This window comes from Bombina bombina, chromosome 7 (assembly GCF_027579735.1).
Source record: "Bombina bombina isolate aBomBom1 chromosome 7, aBomBom1.pri, whole genome shotgun sequence".
Classification (NCBI taxonomy): domain Eukaryota; kingdom Metazoa; phylum Chordata; class Amphibia; order Anura; family Bombinatoridae; genus Bombina; species Bombina bombina.
Window position 1 is genome coordinate 590,719,902 of NC_069505.1, and position 18,500 is coordinate 590,738,401.

At 39.2% G+C, this 18,500-nt stretch overlaps 1 protein-coding gene across 1 annotated transcript in view; it reads left to right on the plus strand.

The window, feature by feature from the left end:
- The window catches only part of MSH5 (mutS homolog 5), an 819,710-nt gene that overhangs the window by 576,906 nt on the left and 224,304 nt on the right, over positions 1–18,500 (plus strand). The window contains exon 12 of the mRNA XM_053689613.1: positions 16,219–16,306. Within this exon, the coding sequence (XP_053545588.1) occupies positions 16,219–16,306 (88 nt within the window). The remainder of the gene's footprint in view (positions 1–16,218; positions 16,307–18,500) is intronic.

Consider the following 18,500-nt stretch of genomic DNA (forward strand, 5'->3'; position numbering starts at 1 on the left):
AGGTGATGTGAATCTCTGTAATGAGAAGGGGTGTGGTCTAATGACATCAACACCCTATATCAGGTGTGCATAATTATTAGGCAACTTCCTTTCCTTTGGCAAAATGGGTCAAAAGAAGGACTTGACAGGCTCAGAAAAGTCAAAAATAGTGAGATATCTTGTAGAGGGATGCAGCACTCTTAAAATTGCAAAGCTTCTGAAGCGTGATCATCGAACAATCAAGCGTTTAATTCAAAATAGTCAACAGGGTCGCAAGAAGCGTGTGGAAAAACCAAGGCGCAAAATAACTGCCCATGAACTGAGAAAAGTCAAGCGTGCAGCTGCCAAGATGCCACTTGCCACCAGTTTGGCCATATTTCAGAGCTGCAACATCACTGGAGTGTCCAAAAGCACAAGGTGTGCAATACTCAGAGACATGGCCAAGGTAAGAAAGGCTGAAAGACGACCACCACTGAACAAGACACACAAGCTGAAACGTCAAGACTGGGCCAAGAAATATCTCAAGACTGATTTTTCTAAGGTTTTATGGACTGATGAAATGAGAGTGAGTCTTGATGGGCCAGATGGATGGGCCCGTGGCTGGATTGGTAAAGGGCAAAGAGCTCCAGTCCGACTCAGACGCCAGCAAGGTGGAGGTGGAGTACTGGTTTGGGCTAGTATCATCAAAGATGAGCTTGTGGGGCCTTTTCGGGTTGAGGATGGAGTCAAGCTCAACTCCCAGTCCTACTGCCAGTTTCTGGAAGACACCTTCTTCAAGCAGTGGTACAGGAAGAAGTCTGCATCCTTCAAGAAAAACATGATTTTCATGCAGGACAATGCTCCATCACACGTGTCCAAGTACTCCACAGCATGGCTGGCAAGAAAGGGTATAAAAGAAGAAAATCTAATGACATGGCCTCCTTGTTCACCTGATCTGAACCCCATTGAGAACCTGTGGTCCATCATCAAATGTGAGATTTACAAGGAGGGAAAACAGTACACCTCTCTGAACAGTGTCTGGGAGGCTGTGGTTGCTGCTGCACGCAATGTTGATGGTGAACAGATCAAAACACTGACAGAATCCATGGATGGCAGGCTTTTGAGTGTCCTTGCAAAGAAAGGTGGCTATATTGTCACTGATTTGTTTTTGTTTTGTTTTTGAATGTCAGAAATGTATATTTGTGAATGTTGAGATGTTATATTGGTTTCACTGGTAAAAATAAATAATTGAAATGGGTATATATTTGTTTTTTGTTAAGTTGCCTAATAATTATGCACAGTAATAGTCACCTGCACACACAGATATCCCCCTAAAATAGCTATAACTAAAAACAAAATAAAAACTACTTCCAAAACTATTCAGCTTTGATATTAATGAGTTTTTTGGGTTCATTGAGAACATGGTTGTTATTCAATAATAAAATTAATCCTCAAAAATACAACTTGCCTAATAATTCTGCACTCCCTGTATATTTAATATAAAAAACTCAATATTTACTCAAATAGCAAAAATATAATTTAATTCAAAGAAAAACATAAATTCAATAAAATTTCATCTATTAGTACACAAAAATTAATAAGCACTCTAAAATAAAAATGAATATCAAATTCTCAAATAATTAATTCAAGATGTGGCCACATCAACATCAATAAAAGAAACTAAAACGCACAAAAAACTTTCTAAAAAGTATAGCAAACTGCTAGCTCAAAAACAATGTGCACTCAATTCGCATATAACAATAATAATATATGCATATAACAATAATAATATATGCAGTATATCAACATAAAACTAACTTGATGAGTTAATGTAATCGTAGGACATAGCAGGAGCATATGCAAAAGCGGGAGCTAACGGTCTCCAGTAGATCAATATAAACACAAGACTAGCAAGTGAATTTGTCTCAGTAAAGTTTTGGTGGTCACGGTATACAGTCTTATGTAAGTGGTTAGTTTGTAGCCTATTATCTTACGTATAAAGTTTTTCATTAGATTCCCATTAGATACTGTAGGTTAGCGGTCTCCAAAAGATATGTATTGGCCACAAATAAGTTTTTAACCTGACCAGTCAGTCTGTGTTTCCTTACCGGATCCAAGGGCGGCTCTTATGCTGTTTTCAAACGTCCCTGACAGACTTGTCGGCTGTTAGTTAGTGTCTCTGACTAACTCGTCAGCTGTAGGCTCCTCACGCTGAGTTCCTCGTAACTCCCAAGCGTGTCCCACAGCGTCTTCACTGTCAGCGTGTACATCAACAATCACCTGACCCAATCCACCAATCAGAGTCTTTAGAAAGCGTTCTTTTTTTCAAAAGACATAGATAGGTTTTTCCGAAATCCAAAAGATGTAGTATAATGTTATACTCTGTAATCCTGGTATGCAAGTGACTTCTACGCATTTCGGCACTGGGTGCCTTTATCAAGATGACTTACATATTCTTCTTTTTAAAGGGTTATGTTGTACCACATTTTTTAACCCTTCAAGTGACGTTTTTAACCAACTTTATTGGTCTTACAAATTCATTCTCTTTCCATACAAACTTATTAAAGATACTGTATGATTCACTAATCATGATATTGCATTATACTCAATAAAAATTCAATAAAAATTCATAATCTTAGTATGTGATTTAATAAATGTTAGAAAAAATGACAAATAGTAAGTCATTACTGTATTATTTTCTTCTCATATATGATAAATTCAAAATAAAATAACAGCAACTTCTTAATACTATTGATTATTTTATACAATAGATAACTTTTAAACCAACTATAGGGTTCATGGAGGAATACCATTAGTAATGAAAATATATATTATTTAAAAACTTTCGTTACAGTTTAAGTCTACATAGTAGTTCCTGATAGCCTTTAAATTCAATCGATTGTATAATATGAATACTTATATTGTAATGTCCATAAGCCTATTGTGTTGTAGATCAAATTTCTATGTGGGTATCTTACAGATTTTTAATAGAAAATTATTTAAAAATTAGTAGAAAATTAATAAAAATATTCCTAGAATTTTATAGCATATTGCATAAATTATTAAAATATTCCTAGAATTTCATAATATAGTTCATAAAGTATCTAAAATTATCTTAAATTATTTAAAATTAATCTAAAAATTAATTTAAAAATTAATTTAAAAATTAATTAAAAGGGTTGAGGTCAAGTTCAGTATTTAGTCCCCCTGGAGTGAGAGTGGCAAAATTAAAAATTAGTTCTGCCTTTGTCAATAAAAGTTGTTTTGTTAAATTTCCTCCTCTTTGGAGTTTCACCTTCTTAACACCCCAAAATAATAGGCCATCAGTTTTTTGTCCATGATAGTCTTTAAAATGTTTGGAGAGTAGGTGATCTTCATATCCCCATTCTATATTGAGCAGGTGTTGTCTAATCCTATCTCTTACTGGTCTGCTCGTTTGTCCAAAATATTGTTTTTTACAAGGACATTCTATAATGTAAACTACATTCTTATCTGAACACCTGATAGTTTCTCTAATGTTAAATTTGATGTCTGAATTGCTAGCTTCTATTACTTTACACTTAGTGCTAAACTTGCAGGCTTGCACCTGTGGCAAGGGAAAAACCCCTCTAGTTTATTACCCTGTATATCTCTGTTCTGGTTTTTACATTTTTTAAATTCACTTGGGGCTAGGATCGATTTTAATGTTCTTGCTTTTCTGTAAACAATCCTTGTTTTTTTTTCTTTAATTTCATTCAGGATCGGGTCTTTCTGAACTAGATGCCAGTGTTTGTGGATAATTTTCCTAATAAGTTTGAAGTCTGCACCTCAACCCTTTTAATTAATTTTTAAATTAATTTTTAAATTAATTTTTAGATTAATTTTAAATAATTTAAGATAATTTTTAGATACTTTATGAACTATATTATGAAATTCTAGGAATATTTTAATAATTTATGCAATATGCTATGAAATTCTAGGAATATTTTAATAATTTTCTACTAATTTTTAAATAATTTTCTATTAAAAATCTGTAAGATACCCACATAGAGATTTGACCTACAACACAATAGGCTTATGGACACACTACAATATAAGTATTCATATTATACAATCAATTGAATTTAAAGGCTATCAGGAACTACTATGTAGCAAGTTAGACTTAAACTGTAACGAAAGTTTTTAAATAATATATGCTGTGGCAGTGTGTTTGACTGTTTTTTAACGGTTTTACCGTTTTTCTAATCCGGTTTAGGGCCTAAGGGGTTAATCATCCATTTGCAAGTGGGTGCAATGCTGCTTTAGTCTCTTATACACACTGTAAAAATTTCGTAGAGTTTACTACTTTTTAACACTGTTTTGCAGTTTATGTAGTAGTTTTTTTCTCTTAAAGGCACAGTACCATTTTTGTTTAATTGCTTTTTCACATTTATTAAAGTGTTTTCCAAGCTTGCTGGTCTCATTACTAGTCTGTTAAACATGTCTGACATAGAGGAAACTCCTTGTTCATTATGTTTAGAAGTCATTGTGGAACCCCCTCTTAGAATGTGTACCAAATGCACTGACCTTTCTATAAGTTATAAAGACCATATTATGGGTTTTAAAGATTTATCACCAGAGGTTTCTCAGACTGACAAAAGGGAGGTTAAACCACCTAGCTCTCCCAATGTGTCAGAACCTATATCTCCCGCGCAAGTGACGCCAAGTACATCTGGCGCGTCCAATGCGTTTACCTTACAAGACATGGCGGCAGTTATGAATCATATTCTCACAGAGGTATTGTCCAAACTGCCAGGGTTACAAGGAAAGCGAGACAGCTCTGGGGCTAGAACAAATACAGAGCTTTCTGACGCTTTAGTAGCTATGTCTGATATACCCTCACAATGTACAGAAGCCGAAGCAGGAGAGCTTCTATCTGTGGGTGACATTTCTGATTCAGGGAAGGCGTTACTTCAGTCTGACTCTGAAATGACAGCATTTAAATTTAAGCTTGAACACCTCCGCTTCTTGCTCAGGGAGGTTTTAGCAACTCTGGATGACTGTGACACCATTGTAGTCCCAGAGAAATTGTGTAAAATGGACAAATACTTTGCAGTGCCTGTTTACACTGATGTTTTTCCAATCCCTAAGAGGTTTTTAGAAATTATTACGAAGGAATGGGATAGACCAGGTGTACCGTTCTCTCCCCCTCCTGCTTTTAAAAGGATGTTTCCCATAGATACCGCTACACGGGATTCGTGGCAGACGGTCCCTAAGGTTGAGGGAGCAGTCTCTACCCTAGCTAAGCGTACAACTATCCCCGTCGAGGACAGTTGTGCTTTCCTAGATCCAATGGATAAAAAATTAGAGGGTTTCCTTAAGAAAATCTTTATACAACAAGGTTTTATTCTCCAGCCTCTTGCATGCATTGCCCCAGTCACTGCTGCAGCGGCTTTCTGGTTCGAGTCTCTTGAAGAGGCTCTACAGGTGGAGACCCCGTTGGATGATATCCTAGACAGGCTTAAAGCTCTTAAGTTAGCCAATTCATTTATTTCTGACGCCGTTTTTCATTTAACAAAGCTAACGGCTAAGAATTCAGGTTTTGCCATTCAGGCGTGTAGGGCGCTATGGCTTAAATCCTGGTCAGCCGACGTTACTTCAAAGTCTAAGCTTCTCAACATCCCCTTCAAAGGGCAGACCCTATTCGGGCCTGGACTGAAGGAGATCATTTCTGATATTACTGGAGGAAAAGGCCACGCCCTTCCCCAGGATAGGTCCAACAAATTAAGGACCAAACAGACTCATTTTTGTTCCTTTCGAAACTTCAAGAGTGGCGCAGCTTCAACTTCCTCTACTGCAAAACAAGAAGGAAATTTTGCCCAGTCCAAGCCAGTCTGGAGACCTAACCAGGCTTGGAACAAGGGAAAGCAGACCAAAAAACCTGCTGCTGCCTCTAAGACAGCATGAAGGAGTAACCCCCGATCCGGGACCGGATCTAGTTGGGGGCAGACTTTCTCTCTTCGCCCAGGCTTGGGCAAGAGACGTCCAGGATCCCTGGGCTCTGGAGATTGTTTCCCAGGGATATCTTCTGGATTTCAAAGCCTCATCTCCAAAGGGGAGATTTCATCTCTCACAATTATCTGCAAACCAGATAAATAGAGAGGCATTCTTACGTTGTGTTCAAGACCTTCTGGTTATGGGAGTGATCCACCCAGTTCCAAGGGAGGAACAGGGGCAAGGATTCTATTCAAATCTGTTTATAGTTCCCAAAAAAGAGGGAACTTTCAGACCAATCTTGGTTCTCAAGATCCTAAACAAATTTCTCAGGGTCCCATCCTTCAAGATGGAGACTATTCGAACCATCCTACCTATGATCCAGGAGGGTCAATATATGACTACCGTGGACTTAAAGGATGCTTATCTCCACATTGCGATACACAGAGATCATCATCGGTTTCTCAGGTTTGCCTTCCTAGACAGGCATTACCAGTTTGTGGCTCTTCCCTTCAGGGTAGCCACGGCACCAAGAATCTTTACGAAGGTTCTAGGGTCCCTACTGGCGGTTCTAAGGCCACAAGGCATAGCGGTGGCTCCTTACCTAGACGACATTCTGATACAGGCGTCGAATTTTCAAATCGCCAAGTCCCATACGGACATTGTTCTGGCATTCCTGAGCTCTCATGGGTGGAAGAAAAGAGTTCTCTCTCCCCTCTCACAAGAGTTTCCTTCCTAGGAACTCTGATAGATTCAGTAGAAATGAAGATTTTTCCGACAGAGGTCAGGTTGTCAAAGCTTCTAACTTCCTGCCGTGCTCTTTATTCCACTTCTCAGCCGTCAGTGGCTCAGTGTATGGAAGTAATCGGCTTAAAGGTAGTGGCAATGGACATAGTTCCGTTTGCCCGCCTACATCTCAGACCACTGCAACTTTGCATGCTCAATCAGTGGAATGGGGATTACACAGATTTGTCCCCTCTGCTAAATCTGGATCAAGAGACCAGGGATTCTCTTCTCTGGTGGCTATCTCGGGTCCATCTGTCCAGGGGAATGAGCTTCCGCAGGCCAGAATGGACTATAGTGACGACAGATGCCAGCCTTCTGGGCTGGGGCGCAGTCTGGAACTCCCTGAAGGCTCAGGGTTCGTGGACTCAGGAGGAAGCCCCCCTTCCGATAAACATTCTGGAACTAAGAGCGATATTCAATGCTCTTCAGGCTTGGCCTCAGCTAGCTGCGGTCAGGTTCATCAGATTTCAGTCGGACAACATCACGACTGTAGCCTATATCAACCATCAGGGGGGTACAAGGAGCCCCCTGGCGATGTTGGAGGTTTCAAAGATAATTCTATGGGCAGAGGTTCACTCTTGCCATCTCTCAGCTATTCATATCCCAGGAGTAGAGAACTGGGAGGCGGATTTCCTAAGTCAGCAGACTTTTCATCCAGGGGAGTGGGAGCTCCATCCGGAGGTATTTGCCCAGTTGATTCAACTATGGGGCAAACCAGAACTGGATCTCATGGCGTCTCATCAGAACGCCAAGCTTCCTCGTTACAGGTCCAGGGATCCCAAGGTAGCGCTGATAGATGCTCTAGCAGCGCCCTGGTCCTTCAGCCTGGCTTATGTGTTTCCACCGTTTCCTCTGCTCCCTCATCTGATTGCCAAGATCAAGCAGGAGAGAGCTTCAGTGATTTTGATAGCTCCTGCATGGCCACGCAGGACTTGGTATGCAGATCTGGTGGACATGTCATCCTTTCCACCATGGACTCTGCTGCTGAGGCAGGACCTTCTACTTCAAGGTCCTTTCAAACATCCAAATCTAATTTCTCTGCGTCTGACTGCTTGGAGATTGAACGCTTGATTCTATCAAAGCGTGGTTTTTCCGAGTCGGTCATTGATACCTTAATTCAGGCTCGAAAGCCTGTCACCAGGAAAATCTATCATAAGATATGGTGCAAATATCTTCATTGGTGTGAATTCAAGGGTTACTCATGGAGTAAAGTCAGGATTCCTAGAATCTTATCCTTTCTCCAAGAGGGATTGGAGAAAGGATTGTCTGCTAGTTCCTTAAAGGCACAGATTTCTGCTCTCTCTATTCTTTTGCACAAACGTCTGGCTGAGGTTCCAGATGTTCAGGCGTTTTGTAAGGCTTTAGTTAGAATTAAGCCTGTGTTTAAACCTGTTGCTCCGCCATGGAGTTTAAATTTAGTTCTTAAAGTTCTTCAAAGGGTTCCGTTTGAACCTTTGCCTTCCATAGATATTAAACTTTTATCTTGGAAAGTTCTGTTCCTAGTAGCTATCTCCTCGGCTCGAAGAGTTTCAGAGTTATCTGTTTTACAGTGTGATTCCCCTTATCTGATTTTCCATGCAGATAAGGTAGTTTTGCTTACCAAACCTGGGTTTCTTCCTAAGGTATTATCTAATAAGAACATCAATCAGGAGATTGTTGTTCCTTCATTATGTCCTAATCCTTCCTCAAAGAAGGAACATCTTTTCACAATCTTGATGTGGTTTGTGCTTTAAAGTTTTATTTACAAGCTACGAAGGATTTTCGTCAAACATCTGCTTTGTTTGTTGTCTACTCTGGACAGAGGAGAGGCCAAAAGGCTTCGGCAACTTCTCTTTCTTTTTGGCTGAGAAGCATAATCCGCTTAGCTTATGAGACTGCTGGCCAGCAGCCTCCTGAAAGAATTACAGCTCATTCCACTAGAGCAGTGGCTTGCACGTGGGCTTTTAAAAATGAGGCCTCTGTTGAACAGATTTGTAAGGCGGCGACTTGGTCTTCGCTTCACACTTTTTCTAAATTCTACAAATTCGATACTTTTGCTTCTTCGGAGGCTATTTTTGGGAGAAAGGTCTTACAGGCAGTGGTGCCTTCCGTTTAAGTTCCTGCCTTGTCCCTCCCTTCATCCGTGTCCTAAAGCTTTGGTATTGGTATCCCTCAAGTAATGGATGAACCCGTGGACTGGATACACCTTTACAAGAGAAAACAAAATTTATGCTTACCTGATAAATGTTTTTCTCTTGTGGTGTATCCAGTCCACGGCCCGCCCTGTCATTTTAAGGCAGGTGTTTTTTATTTTTTAAACTACAGTCACCACTGCACCCTATAGTTTCTCCTTTTATCTTGCTTGTCTTCGGTCGAATGACTGGGGGTGGCAGTTAGGGGAGGAGCTATATAGACAGCTCTGCTGTGGGTGTCCTCTTGCAACTTCCTGTTGAGAAGGAGAATATCCCACAAGTAATGGATGAACCCGTGGACTGGATACACCACAAGAGAAATAAATTTATCAGGTAAGCATAAATTTTGTTTTTCATTACTAATGGTATTCCTCCATGAACCCTATAGTTGGTTTAAAAGTTATCTATTGTATAAAATAATCAATAGTATTAAGAAGTTGCTGTTATTTTATTTTATTTTGAATTTATCATATATGAGAAGAAAATAATACAGTAATGACTTACTATTCATCATTTTTTCTAACATTTATTAAATCACATACTAAGATTATTAATTTTTATTGAATTTTTATTGAGTATAATGCAATATCATGATTAGTGAAACATATATCTTTAATAAGTTTGTATGGCAAGAGAATGAATTTGTAAGACCAATAAAGTTGGTTAAAACGTCACTTGAAGGGTTAAAAAAGGTGGTACAACATAACCCTTTAAAAAGAAGAATTTGTCCATTTGTAAGTCATCTTGATAAAGGCACCCAGTGCCGAAACGCGTAGAAGTGACTTGCATACCAGGATTACAGAGTATAACATTATACTACATCTTTTGGATTTCGGAAAAAACCTACCTTTGTCTTGAAAAAAAGAACGCTTTTTAAAGACTCCGATTGGTGGATTGGGTCAGGTGATTGTTGACGTACACGCTGACAGTGAAGACGCTGTGGGACACGCTTGGGAGTTACGAGGAACTCAGCGTGAGGAGCCTACAGCTGACGAGTTAGTCAGAGACACTAACTAACAGCTGACAAGTCTGTCAGGGACGTTTGAAAACAGCACAAGAGCTGCCCTTGGATCCGGTAAGGAAACACAGACTGACCGGTCAGTTTAAAAACTTATTTGTGGCCAATACATGTTTTGGAGACCGCTAACCTACAGTATCTAATGGGAATCTAATGAAAAACTTTATGTAAGATAATAGGCTACAAACTAACCATTTACATAAGACTATATACCGTGACCACCAAAACTTTACTGAGACAAATTCACTTGCTAGTCTTGTGTTTATATTGATCTACTGGAGACTGTTAGCGCCCGCTTTTGCATACGCTCCTGCTATGTCCTACGATTACATTAACTTCATCAAGTTAGTTTTATGTTGATATACTGCATATATTATTATTGTTATATGCATATATTATTACTGTTATATGCGAACTGAGTGCACATTGTTTTTGAGCTAGCAGTTTGCTATACGTTTTAGAAAGTTTTTTGTGTGTTTTAGTTTCTTTTATTGATGTGGCCACATCTTGAATTAATTATTTGAGAATTTGATATTTATTTTTATTTTAGAGTGCTTATTAATTTTAGAGTACTAATAGATGAAATCTTATTGAATTTATGTTTTTCTTTGAATTAAATTATATTTTTGCTATTTGATTAACTATTGAGTTTTTTTATATTAAATATACTTACCTTGAGCTATCTCCTGCTATTTAGTTATCTATTCAGACAGATACCCCTCTTGAGGATTTCCAGGATAGGATTAAGGCTCTTAAATTGGCCAATCCCTTTATCACTGATGCTTCCTTACAAGTCATTAAGTTGGGAACAAAGATTTCTGGCTTTGCTGTACTGGCTCGCCGAGCCTTATGGTTGAAATCATGGTCTGCGGATGTTTCATCTAAGTCCAAACTTTTGGTGATTCCCTTCAAAGGTAAGACCTTGTTTGGGCTGGGCTTGGCCGAAATTATTTCCGATATTTCAGGAGGAAAAGGTAATTTCCTCTCTCAGGATAAGAGGATTAGACAGAAAGGACGTCAGAGCAATTTTCGTTCTTTTCGAAACTTTAAAGGTAAGCCTCCCCCCACTCTTCCAAGCAGAAATCAAGCCTTCCTGGAAGTCCAATTAGTCTTGGAACAAGGGGAAGCAATCTAGGAAGCCCGCAAATGATTCAAAGTCAGCTTGAAGTGCCTGCCCCCGATCCGGGAGCAGATCCAGTAGTGGGCAGACTTTCTTTATTCGCTCAGGCCTGGGTTCGGGATTTTCCAGATCCCTGGTTGGTGTACATTGTATCTCAGGGCTACCATCTAGAGTTCAAGAATTTTCCTCCCAGGGACAGGTTTTTCCTCTCAAGATTATCTGTAGACCAGATAAATAGAGAGGCGTTCTTCCATTGTGTCCGGGATTTTTCCGCCATGGGAGTGATTTTTCCAGTTCCCATATTGGAACAGGGTATGGGATTCTATTCCAATATGTTCGTGGTTCCCAAGAAAGAGGGAACTTTCAGACCAATTTTAGACCTAAGATGTCTAAACAAGTTTGTCAGAGTACCGTCCTTCAAGATGGAAACTATGCGTTCCATTCTTCCCTTGGTTCAAGAGGGTCAGTTCATGACAACCATAGACCTAAATGATGTGTACCTTCTTGTTCCCATCCACAGGGATCATCACTATTTTCTGAGATTTGATTTTCTAGACAAGCATTTTCAGTTTGTGGCTCTTCCATTCGGCCTTGTCACAGCTCCCAGAATTTTCTCAAAGGTCCTGGGCGCTCTGGTGGCGGTAATCTAGTCTCGGGGCATTGCAGTGGCGCCATATCTGGACGACATTCTAATTTAAGCGCAGTCTTTCAACAAGCAAACTCTCATACGGAGATCTTGTTGTCTTTCCTTTGGTCCCACGAATGGAAGGGGAATCTGGGAAAAAGTTCCTTGGTTTCAGCTACAAGAGTAGTGTTCTTGGGGACCATATTAGATTCCCTATTAATGAAGATAATTCTGACAGAGGTCAGAAAAACAAGGATCTTCGACTCTTGCCTTGGTCTTCAGTCCTCTCCTCAGCTGTCAGTGGCTCAATATATTGAAGTTTTTGGTTTGATGGTAGCTGCCATAGACATCATTCAGTTTGCTCAGTTCCATCTCAGACCTCTGCAGTTATGCATGCTCAGGTAATGGAACGGGGACTATGCAGATCTGTCTCCACGAATAGATCTGGATCAAGCAACAAGAGGATCTCTTCTGTGGTGGTTGTCTCAGGAGCACATCTCCCAGGGAACCTGCTTCTGCAGACCTACCTGGGTGATTGTGACCACGGATGCCAGCCTGCTGGGATGGGGAGCAATCTGGGGCTCGTTAAAGGCTCGGTGTCTTTGGACTCGGGAGGAGTCAGTCCTCCCCATAAACATCTTAGAGCTGAGAGTAATCTTTAATGCTCTACTGGCCTGGTCTCAGTTAGCTTTAGCCCGGTTGATCAGGTTCCAGTCAGATTTTGGGTCCCTTCCTTCATCCAAATCTCACTTCACTGAAGCTGACTGCTTGGAGAATACACGCTTAATTTTATTTAAGCGTGGGTTCTCTGAGTCGGTCCTTGAGACTTTGATCCAGGCTCGTAAGCCTGTGACTAGAAAGATTTATCTTAAAATATGACGTAAATATCTGTACTGGTATGAGTCTAAAGGTTCTTGTGGAGTAGAATCAGGATCCTAGGATATTGTCCTTTCTCCAGGAAGGTCTGGAGAAGGGTTTGTCAGCGAGTACTTTGAAGGGTCAAATATTTGCTTTGTCTATTTTGTTGCATTAGCGTCTGGCAGATGTACCTGATGTGCAATCTTTTTGTCAGGCCTTAGTCAGAATCAGGCCTGTGTTTAAACCTGTTACTCCTCCCTGGAGTCTTATCCTTGTTCTTAAAGTTCTTCTGCAAGCTCCATTTGAACCTATGCATTCCTTAGATATTGAGATGTTATCTTGGAAGGTTTTTGTTTCTTTTTGCCATTTCTTCTGCTCGGAGAGTCTCTGACCTCTCGGCGTTGCAGTGTATTCCCCTTATCTTATCCTTCATCCTGATAAGGGGGTTCTATGTACTAAGTTAGTTTTCCTTCCTAAAGTGTTTTCGGATAGGAATATTAATCAGGAAATCCTTGTTCCTTCTTTGTGTCCTAATCCTTCTTCTAATAAGGAGCGTTTGCTGCACAACCTAGATGTGGTGCGTGCTTTGAAATTCTTTTTGCAGGCGACTAAGGATTTTCGCCAGTCTTCTGCTTTGTTTGTCATTTTCTCTGGGAAATGCAAAGGTCAGAAAGCTACGGCTACTTCTCTTTCTTTCTGTCTGAAGAGTATAATTTGTGTGGCTTATGAAACTGCTGGTCAGCAGCCTCCTAAGAGAATCATGGCTCATTCCACAAGGGCTGTTTCTTCTTCCTGGGCTTTCAAGAATGAAGCTTCTGTGGAACAGTTTTGCAAGGCTGCAACTTGGTCCTCTCTACATACTTTTTCATAATTTTATAAATGTTATACTTTTACCTCGGCTGAGGCCTCTTTTGGAAGAAAGTTTTTTCAAGCAGTGGTGCCTTCTGTTTAGGTTCCCTGTCTTGTCCCTCCCTTATCATCTGTGTTCTCTGGCTTGGCTATAGATTCCCAACAGTAATTGATGATGATCCGTGGACTCAGTGTCATTAGAAAGAAAACAAAATTTATGCTTACCTGATAAATTTATTTATTTCTTGACACAGTGAGTCCACGGCCTGCCCTGTATTTTTCAGACAGGTTTTTGTTGTATACACCTCAGGCACCTCTGCACCTTGCGTTGCTTTCTGTTCTTTTACCTTCGGTCGAATGACTGGAGGGTTGTGGGAAGGGAAGTGATACTTAAAGGGACACTGAAGCCAAATTTTTTCTTTCGTGATTCAGATTGAGCATGCAATTTTAAGCAACTTTCTAATTTACTCCTATTATCAATTTTTCTTCGTTCTCTTGCTATATTTATGTGAAAAGGAAGGCATCTACGCTTTTTTTTGTTTAGGACTCTGGACAGCACTTTTTTATTGGTGGATGAATTTATCCACCAATCTGCAAGAACAACCCAGGTTGTTCACCAAAAATGGGACGGCATCTAAACTTACATTCTTGCATTTCAAATAAAGATACCAAGAGAATGAAGAACATTTGATAATAGGAGTAAATTAGAAAGTTGCTTAAGATTGCATGCTCAATCTGAATCACGAAAGAAAAAATGTGGGTTCAGTGTCCCTTTAACAGCTTTGCTGTGGAGCTCTTTGCTTCCTCCTGCTGGCCAGGATTGATATTCCCAACAGTAATTAATGATGATCCATGGACTCGCCGTGTCAAGAAAGAAATACATTTATCAGGTAAGCATAAATTTAGCTTTTTGGTCAACAGCAGAATTGTTTGCTGACTGCGAAATATAAATTGTATGGGGTGATATTTTGGCAAAAGTACATTTGAAAACCTTGTGATAAATGTGTTAATGTGAGATTCTCTTGTGGAATTAACTGGTGTAAATTCAAAAAGACCACAAAAAATATACAAGGTGCTCCACGTGGAAATTGTGAGGGATTAGAATGTGTATCACTATCAGCATTGTAATGCCTCAGAGGGAAGTTGATTAGGTATATTAAACTTAAAATTAAATTAACTAAGCTTTCATGATTCAGATAGAGAAAGAAATTTGAAGAAAATATTTCAATCTTGCTTCAGTTATAAAATGTAGTTTGTTCCCTTAGTATATGTTGTTGAAAAGCCTAACTAAAGAGACTCAGGATAAGCGTTTGTAAGAATGCTTCTAACAATGTTATATTTCATTGCAAACACTGCTGTTTTTTGTGCTGAAATGTGCATCATATTTTTAAAAGCATTTTAGAAAAACTGCTGTCATAACATTCTCCAAAATCATGCACACTTATTAGCCTGCCAAGGTATGCTGTTTAACAAAGGCCACCAAGTGTACAAACTAAATTTAATAACAGAAGAAAATCTGAATCATGAAAGTTTAATTTCTATTTTAAATTTTTAAGATATCTACCCACTGTGCATACAAATATATCTACTTCAAACATGTAGAAAAATATGTATGTATATATGTGTTAAAGGGACATAATACTCATAATACTCATATATGCAGTATAACTGTAAAAAGCTGACAGGAAAATATCACCTGAGCATCTCTATGTAAAAAAGGAAGATATTTTACCTCACAACTTCCTCAGCTTAGCAGAGTAAGCTCTGTGTAAAAAGTTATGCTCAGCTGCTGCTCAGCTGCAGGTAAAAAATAATAATAAAAAAATGGAGAAATGAACAGCAGCCAATAAGCATAAACAGTGCTGAGGTCATGAATTCTTTTACTGTGATCTCATGAGATTTCACTCAACTCTCATGAGATTTCATTGTAAACTTCCTTAAACTGAATAGGGAAATAAGATGAGTGTGCATGAAGCTTGCTCCCTTGCCGGTCCCAGGACAGGCATACTGATTTGCTGCTTAAAGACCTTTACAATGGGGTGTGAATACTTAGGACATATTGAGGTAAAATATCTTTTTTTTTTTAAATAGAGATGTGCAGGTGATATTTTCTAGTCAGCTTTTTACAGCTATGCTGCAACACTTTCAAGTGTTTCAACATTTGGGTATTATGGCCCTTTAAGTGTTTTATGTTTAAAGGAACAGTAAAGTCATAATTAGACATTAATGATTTAGATAGAACATACAATTTTAAACAACTTTCCAATTTACTTCTATTATTTAATTTGCTTCCTTCTCTTGTAATCCTTTTGCTGAAAGCTTTATCTAGGTAAGCTTAGGAGCAGCAAAGAACCTAGGTGCTTGCCGCTGGTGGTTGCATATATACACCGATTGTCATTGGCTCACCCTTGTGTTCAGTTAAAAACCAGTAGTGTATTGCTGCTCCTTCAACAAAAGATACTAAGAGAATTAAACAAATTTGATAGTAGAAGTAAACTGGAAAGTTGTTTTAAATTGTATGTTCTATCTAAATCATGAAAGAAAATTTTGAGGTTTCATGTCCTTTCAAGTTTAAAATAGTATAGCGCTCCATCTGCTTAGCACTCAAATAACTGTCATAAATTCTACTGCATGCACGCATACAAATTTATTATGTGAGGGATTTAACGCACATGTGTTACCTGACAGTCAGATGTTAACACTCAACAGACTGTGATCAAGAGCTAAAAAATAATTTTGGACTTGTAATATGAACACAAAAATATAAGCGCTATTGATTGATTGAGACAAAAGCATCGGAGTGCTTATATTTTTTAATGTTTTATGTGCAGCTATATAAACATATTTAATGTTATCCTCTTATATTGGATATTTTAATCAGTTTCTCTCTGAAGATCGGTTGCACTACAAAAGTCCGCGTACCAGAGAGCTGGACTCATTACTTGGGGACCTGCACTGTGATATCAGAGGTGAGCAATGATACTTGGATGGGGGTAAAAGTGAACAGTTTGCTAGGAAAGGCTGTAACAGAAGAGTAGTAGCCAACAGAAGTATGACGGTGCAGGATGTCAATGATAGAGCAGTAGAGGAGTAACTGCAATTGCATAGATTCATAGCTAGAATGGAGTATGGGTATGCTGTAAGGTAGCTGTTTAGCAGAGAAGGAATGCAGCAGAACCCTAGAGGTGGGTGAGAGTAAATCTAACCTGCCAAAGATGTCTGGAAAAATCCCAACTCTCCCGGAAGTTCCGGGAGTCACCTGCATTGAAATATCGACTCCCTGACGCCCTCAAACTAAACACAATTTTCTCCCTAACAGGAAGTGCAAGAGGATCACCCAAGCAGAGCTGCTATATAGCTCCTCCCCTCTACGTCATATCCAGTCATTCTCTTGCACCTAACTAAAAGATAGGACGTGTGAGAGGACTGTGGTGTGTTAAACTTAGTTTTTATTCTTCAATCAAAAGTTTGTTATTTTAAACGGCACCGGAGTGTGTTGTTTGTTCTCAAGCAGCATTAGAAGAAGAATCTGCTTGAGTTTTTCTATGATCTTAGCGGTCGTAACTAAGATCCACTTGCTGTTCTCGGCCATTCTGAGGAGTGAGGTAACTTCAGAACAGGGGATAGGATGCAGGGCCCACCTGCAAGGAGGTATGTGCAGTAGATTATTTTCTAAGGAATGGCATTGACTGAGAAAATACTGCTAATACCGATATAATGTAAGTGCAGCCTTAAATGCAGTAGTAGCGACTGGTATCAGGCTGATATGTATGTATGTATACTCTGAGGTATTTCTGGGGAATGGAATTTCACTAAGAAAATACTGTCAATATTAAAGTAATATTTGAACCTACACTGCAGTGAAAGCGACTAGCAGCAGGTTTATTAATAACACTTCATAACTTTCAATTTTAAAACGTTTACTGGCATGTTAATCGTTTTTTCTGAGGTACTTGGTGATAAAACTTTATGGGCATGATTTTTACCACATGGCTGTCGTTTTTTCTGCATTAAAACAGTTTACTGAGCTTCCCCACTATTGTAATATGAGTGGGAGGGGCCTATTTTAGCGCTTTATTGCGCAGTAAAAATTTAGTCACAGTCTTCCTATTTCTTCCTCCATGATCCAGGACGTCTCTACAGAGCACAGGGGTCTCCAAAACTAGTTTTGAGGGAGGTAATCAGTCACAGCAGACCTGTGACAGTGTGTTTGACTGTGATAAAAAACGTTTATTATTTCAACTGTTATCCGTTTTGGGTATTAAGGGGTTAATCATCCTTTTGCTGGTGGGTGCAATCCTCTGCTAACTTTATACATTTTCTGTCAAAAATTGGTTGTTTTAACATATTTGGGTCATTGTTAATTCAAATGTGTCACATTTTTATGTTTTCTTAAAGGCGCAGTAGCGTTTTTTATATAGCTTGTAAATTTATTTAAAAGTTTTTTTCCAAGCTTGTTAGTTTTATTGCTAGTCTGTTTAAACATGTCTGACACAGATGAATCTGTTTGTTCACTATGTTTAAAGGCCAATGTGGAGCCCAATAGAAATTTGTGCACTCAATGTATAGATGCTACTTTGAATAAAAGTAAAACTATATATGTTAAGAAAATATCACCAGACAACGAGGGGGAAGTTATGCCGACTAACTCTCCTCACGTGTCAGTACCTTCGCCTCCCGCTCAGGAGGTGCGTGATATTGTGGCGCCAAGTACATCAGGGCGGCCCTTACAAATCACTTTGCAAGACATGGCTAATGTTATGACTGAAATCTAAATTGCCAGAATTAAGAGGTAAACGCGATCACTCTGGGGTAAGAACAGAGTGCGCTGATAATAGTAGAGCCATCTGATACTGCGTCACAATTTGCAGAACATGAGGACGGAGAGCTTCATTCTGTGGGTGACGGATCTGATCCAAGTAAACTGGATTCAGAGATTTCAAATTTTAAATTTAAGATTGAGAACCTCCGTGTATTACTAGGGGAGGTATTAGCGGCTCTGAATGATTGTAACACGGTTGCAATTCCAGAGAAAGTATGTAGGCTGGATAAATATTTTGTGGTACCGACGTGTACTGACGTTTTTCCTATACCTAAAAGGCTTACAGAAATTGTTAACAAGGAGTGGGATAGACCCGGTGTGCCTTTTTCACCCCCTCCTAT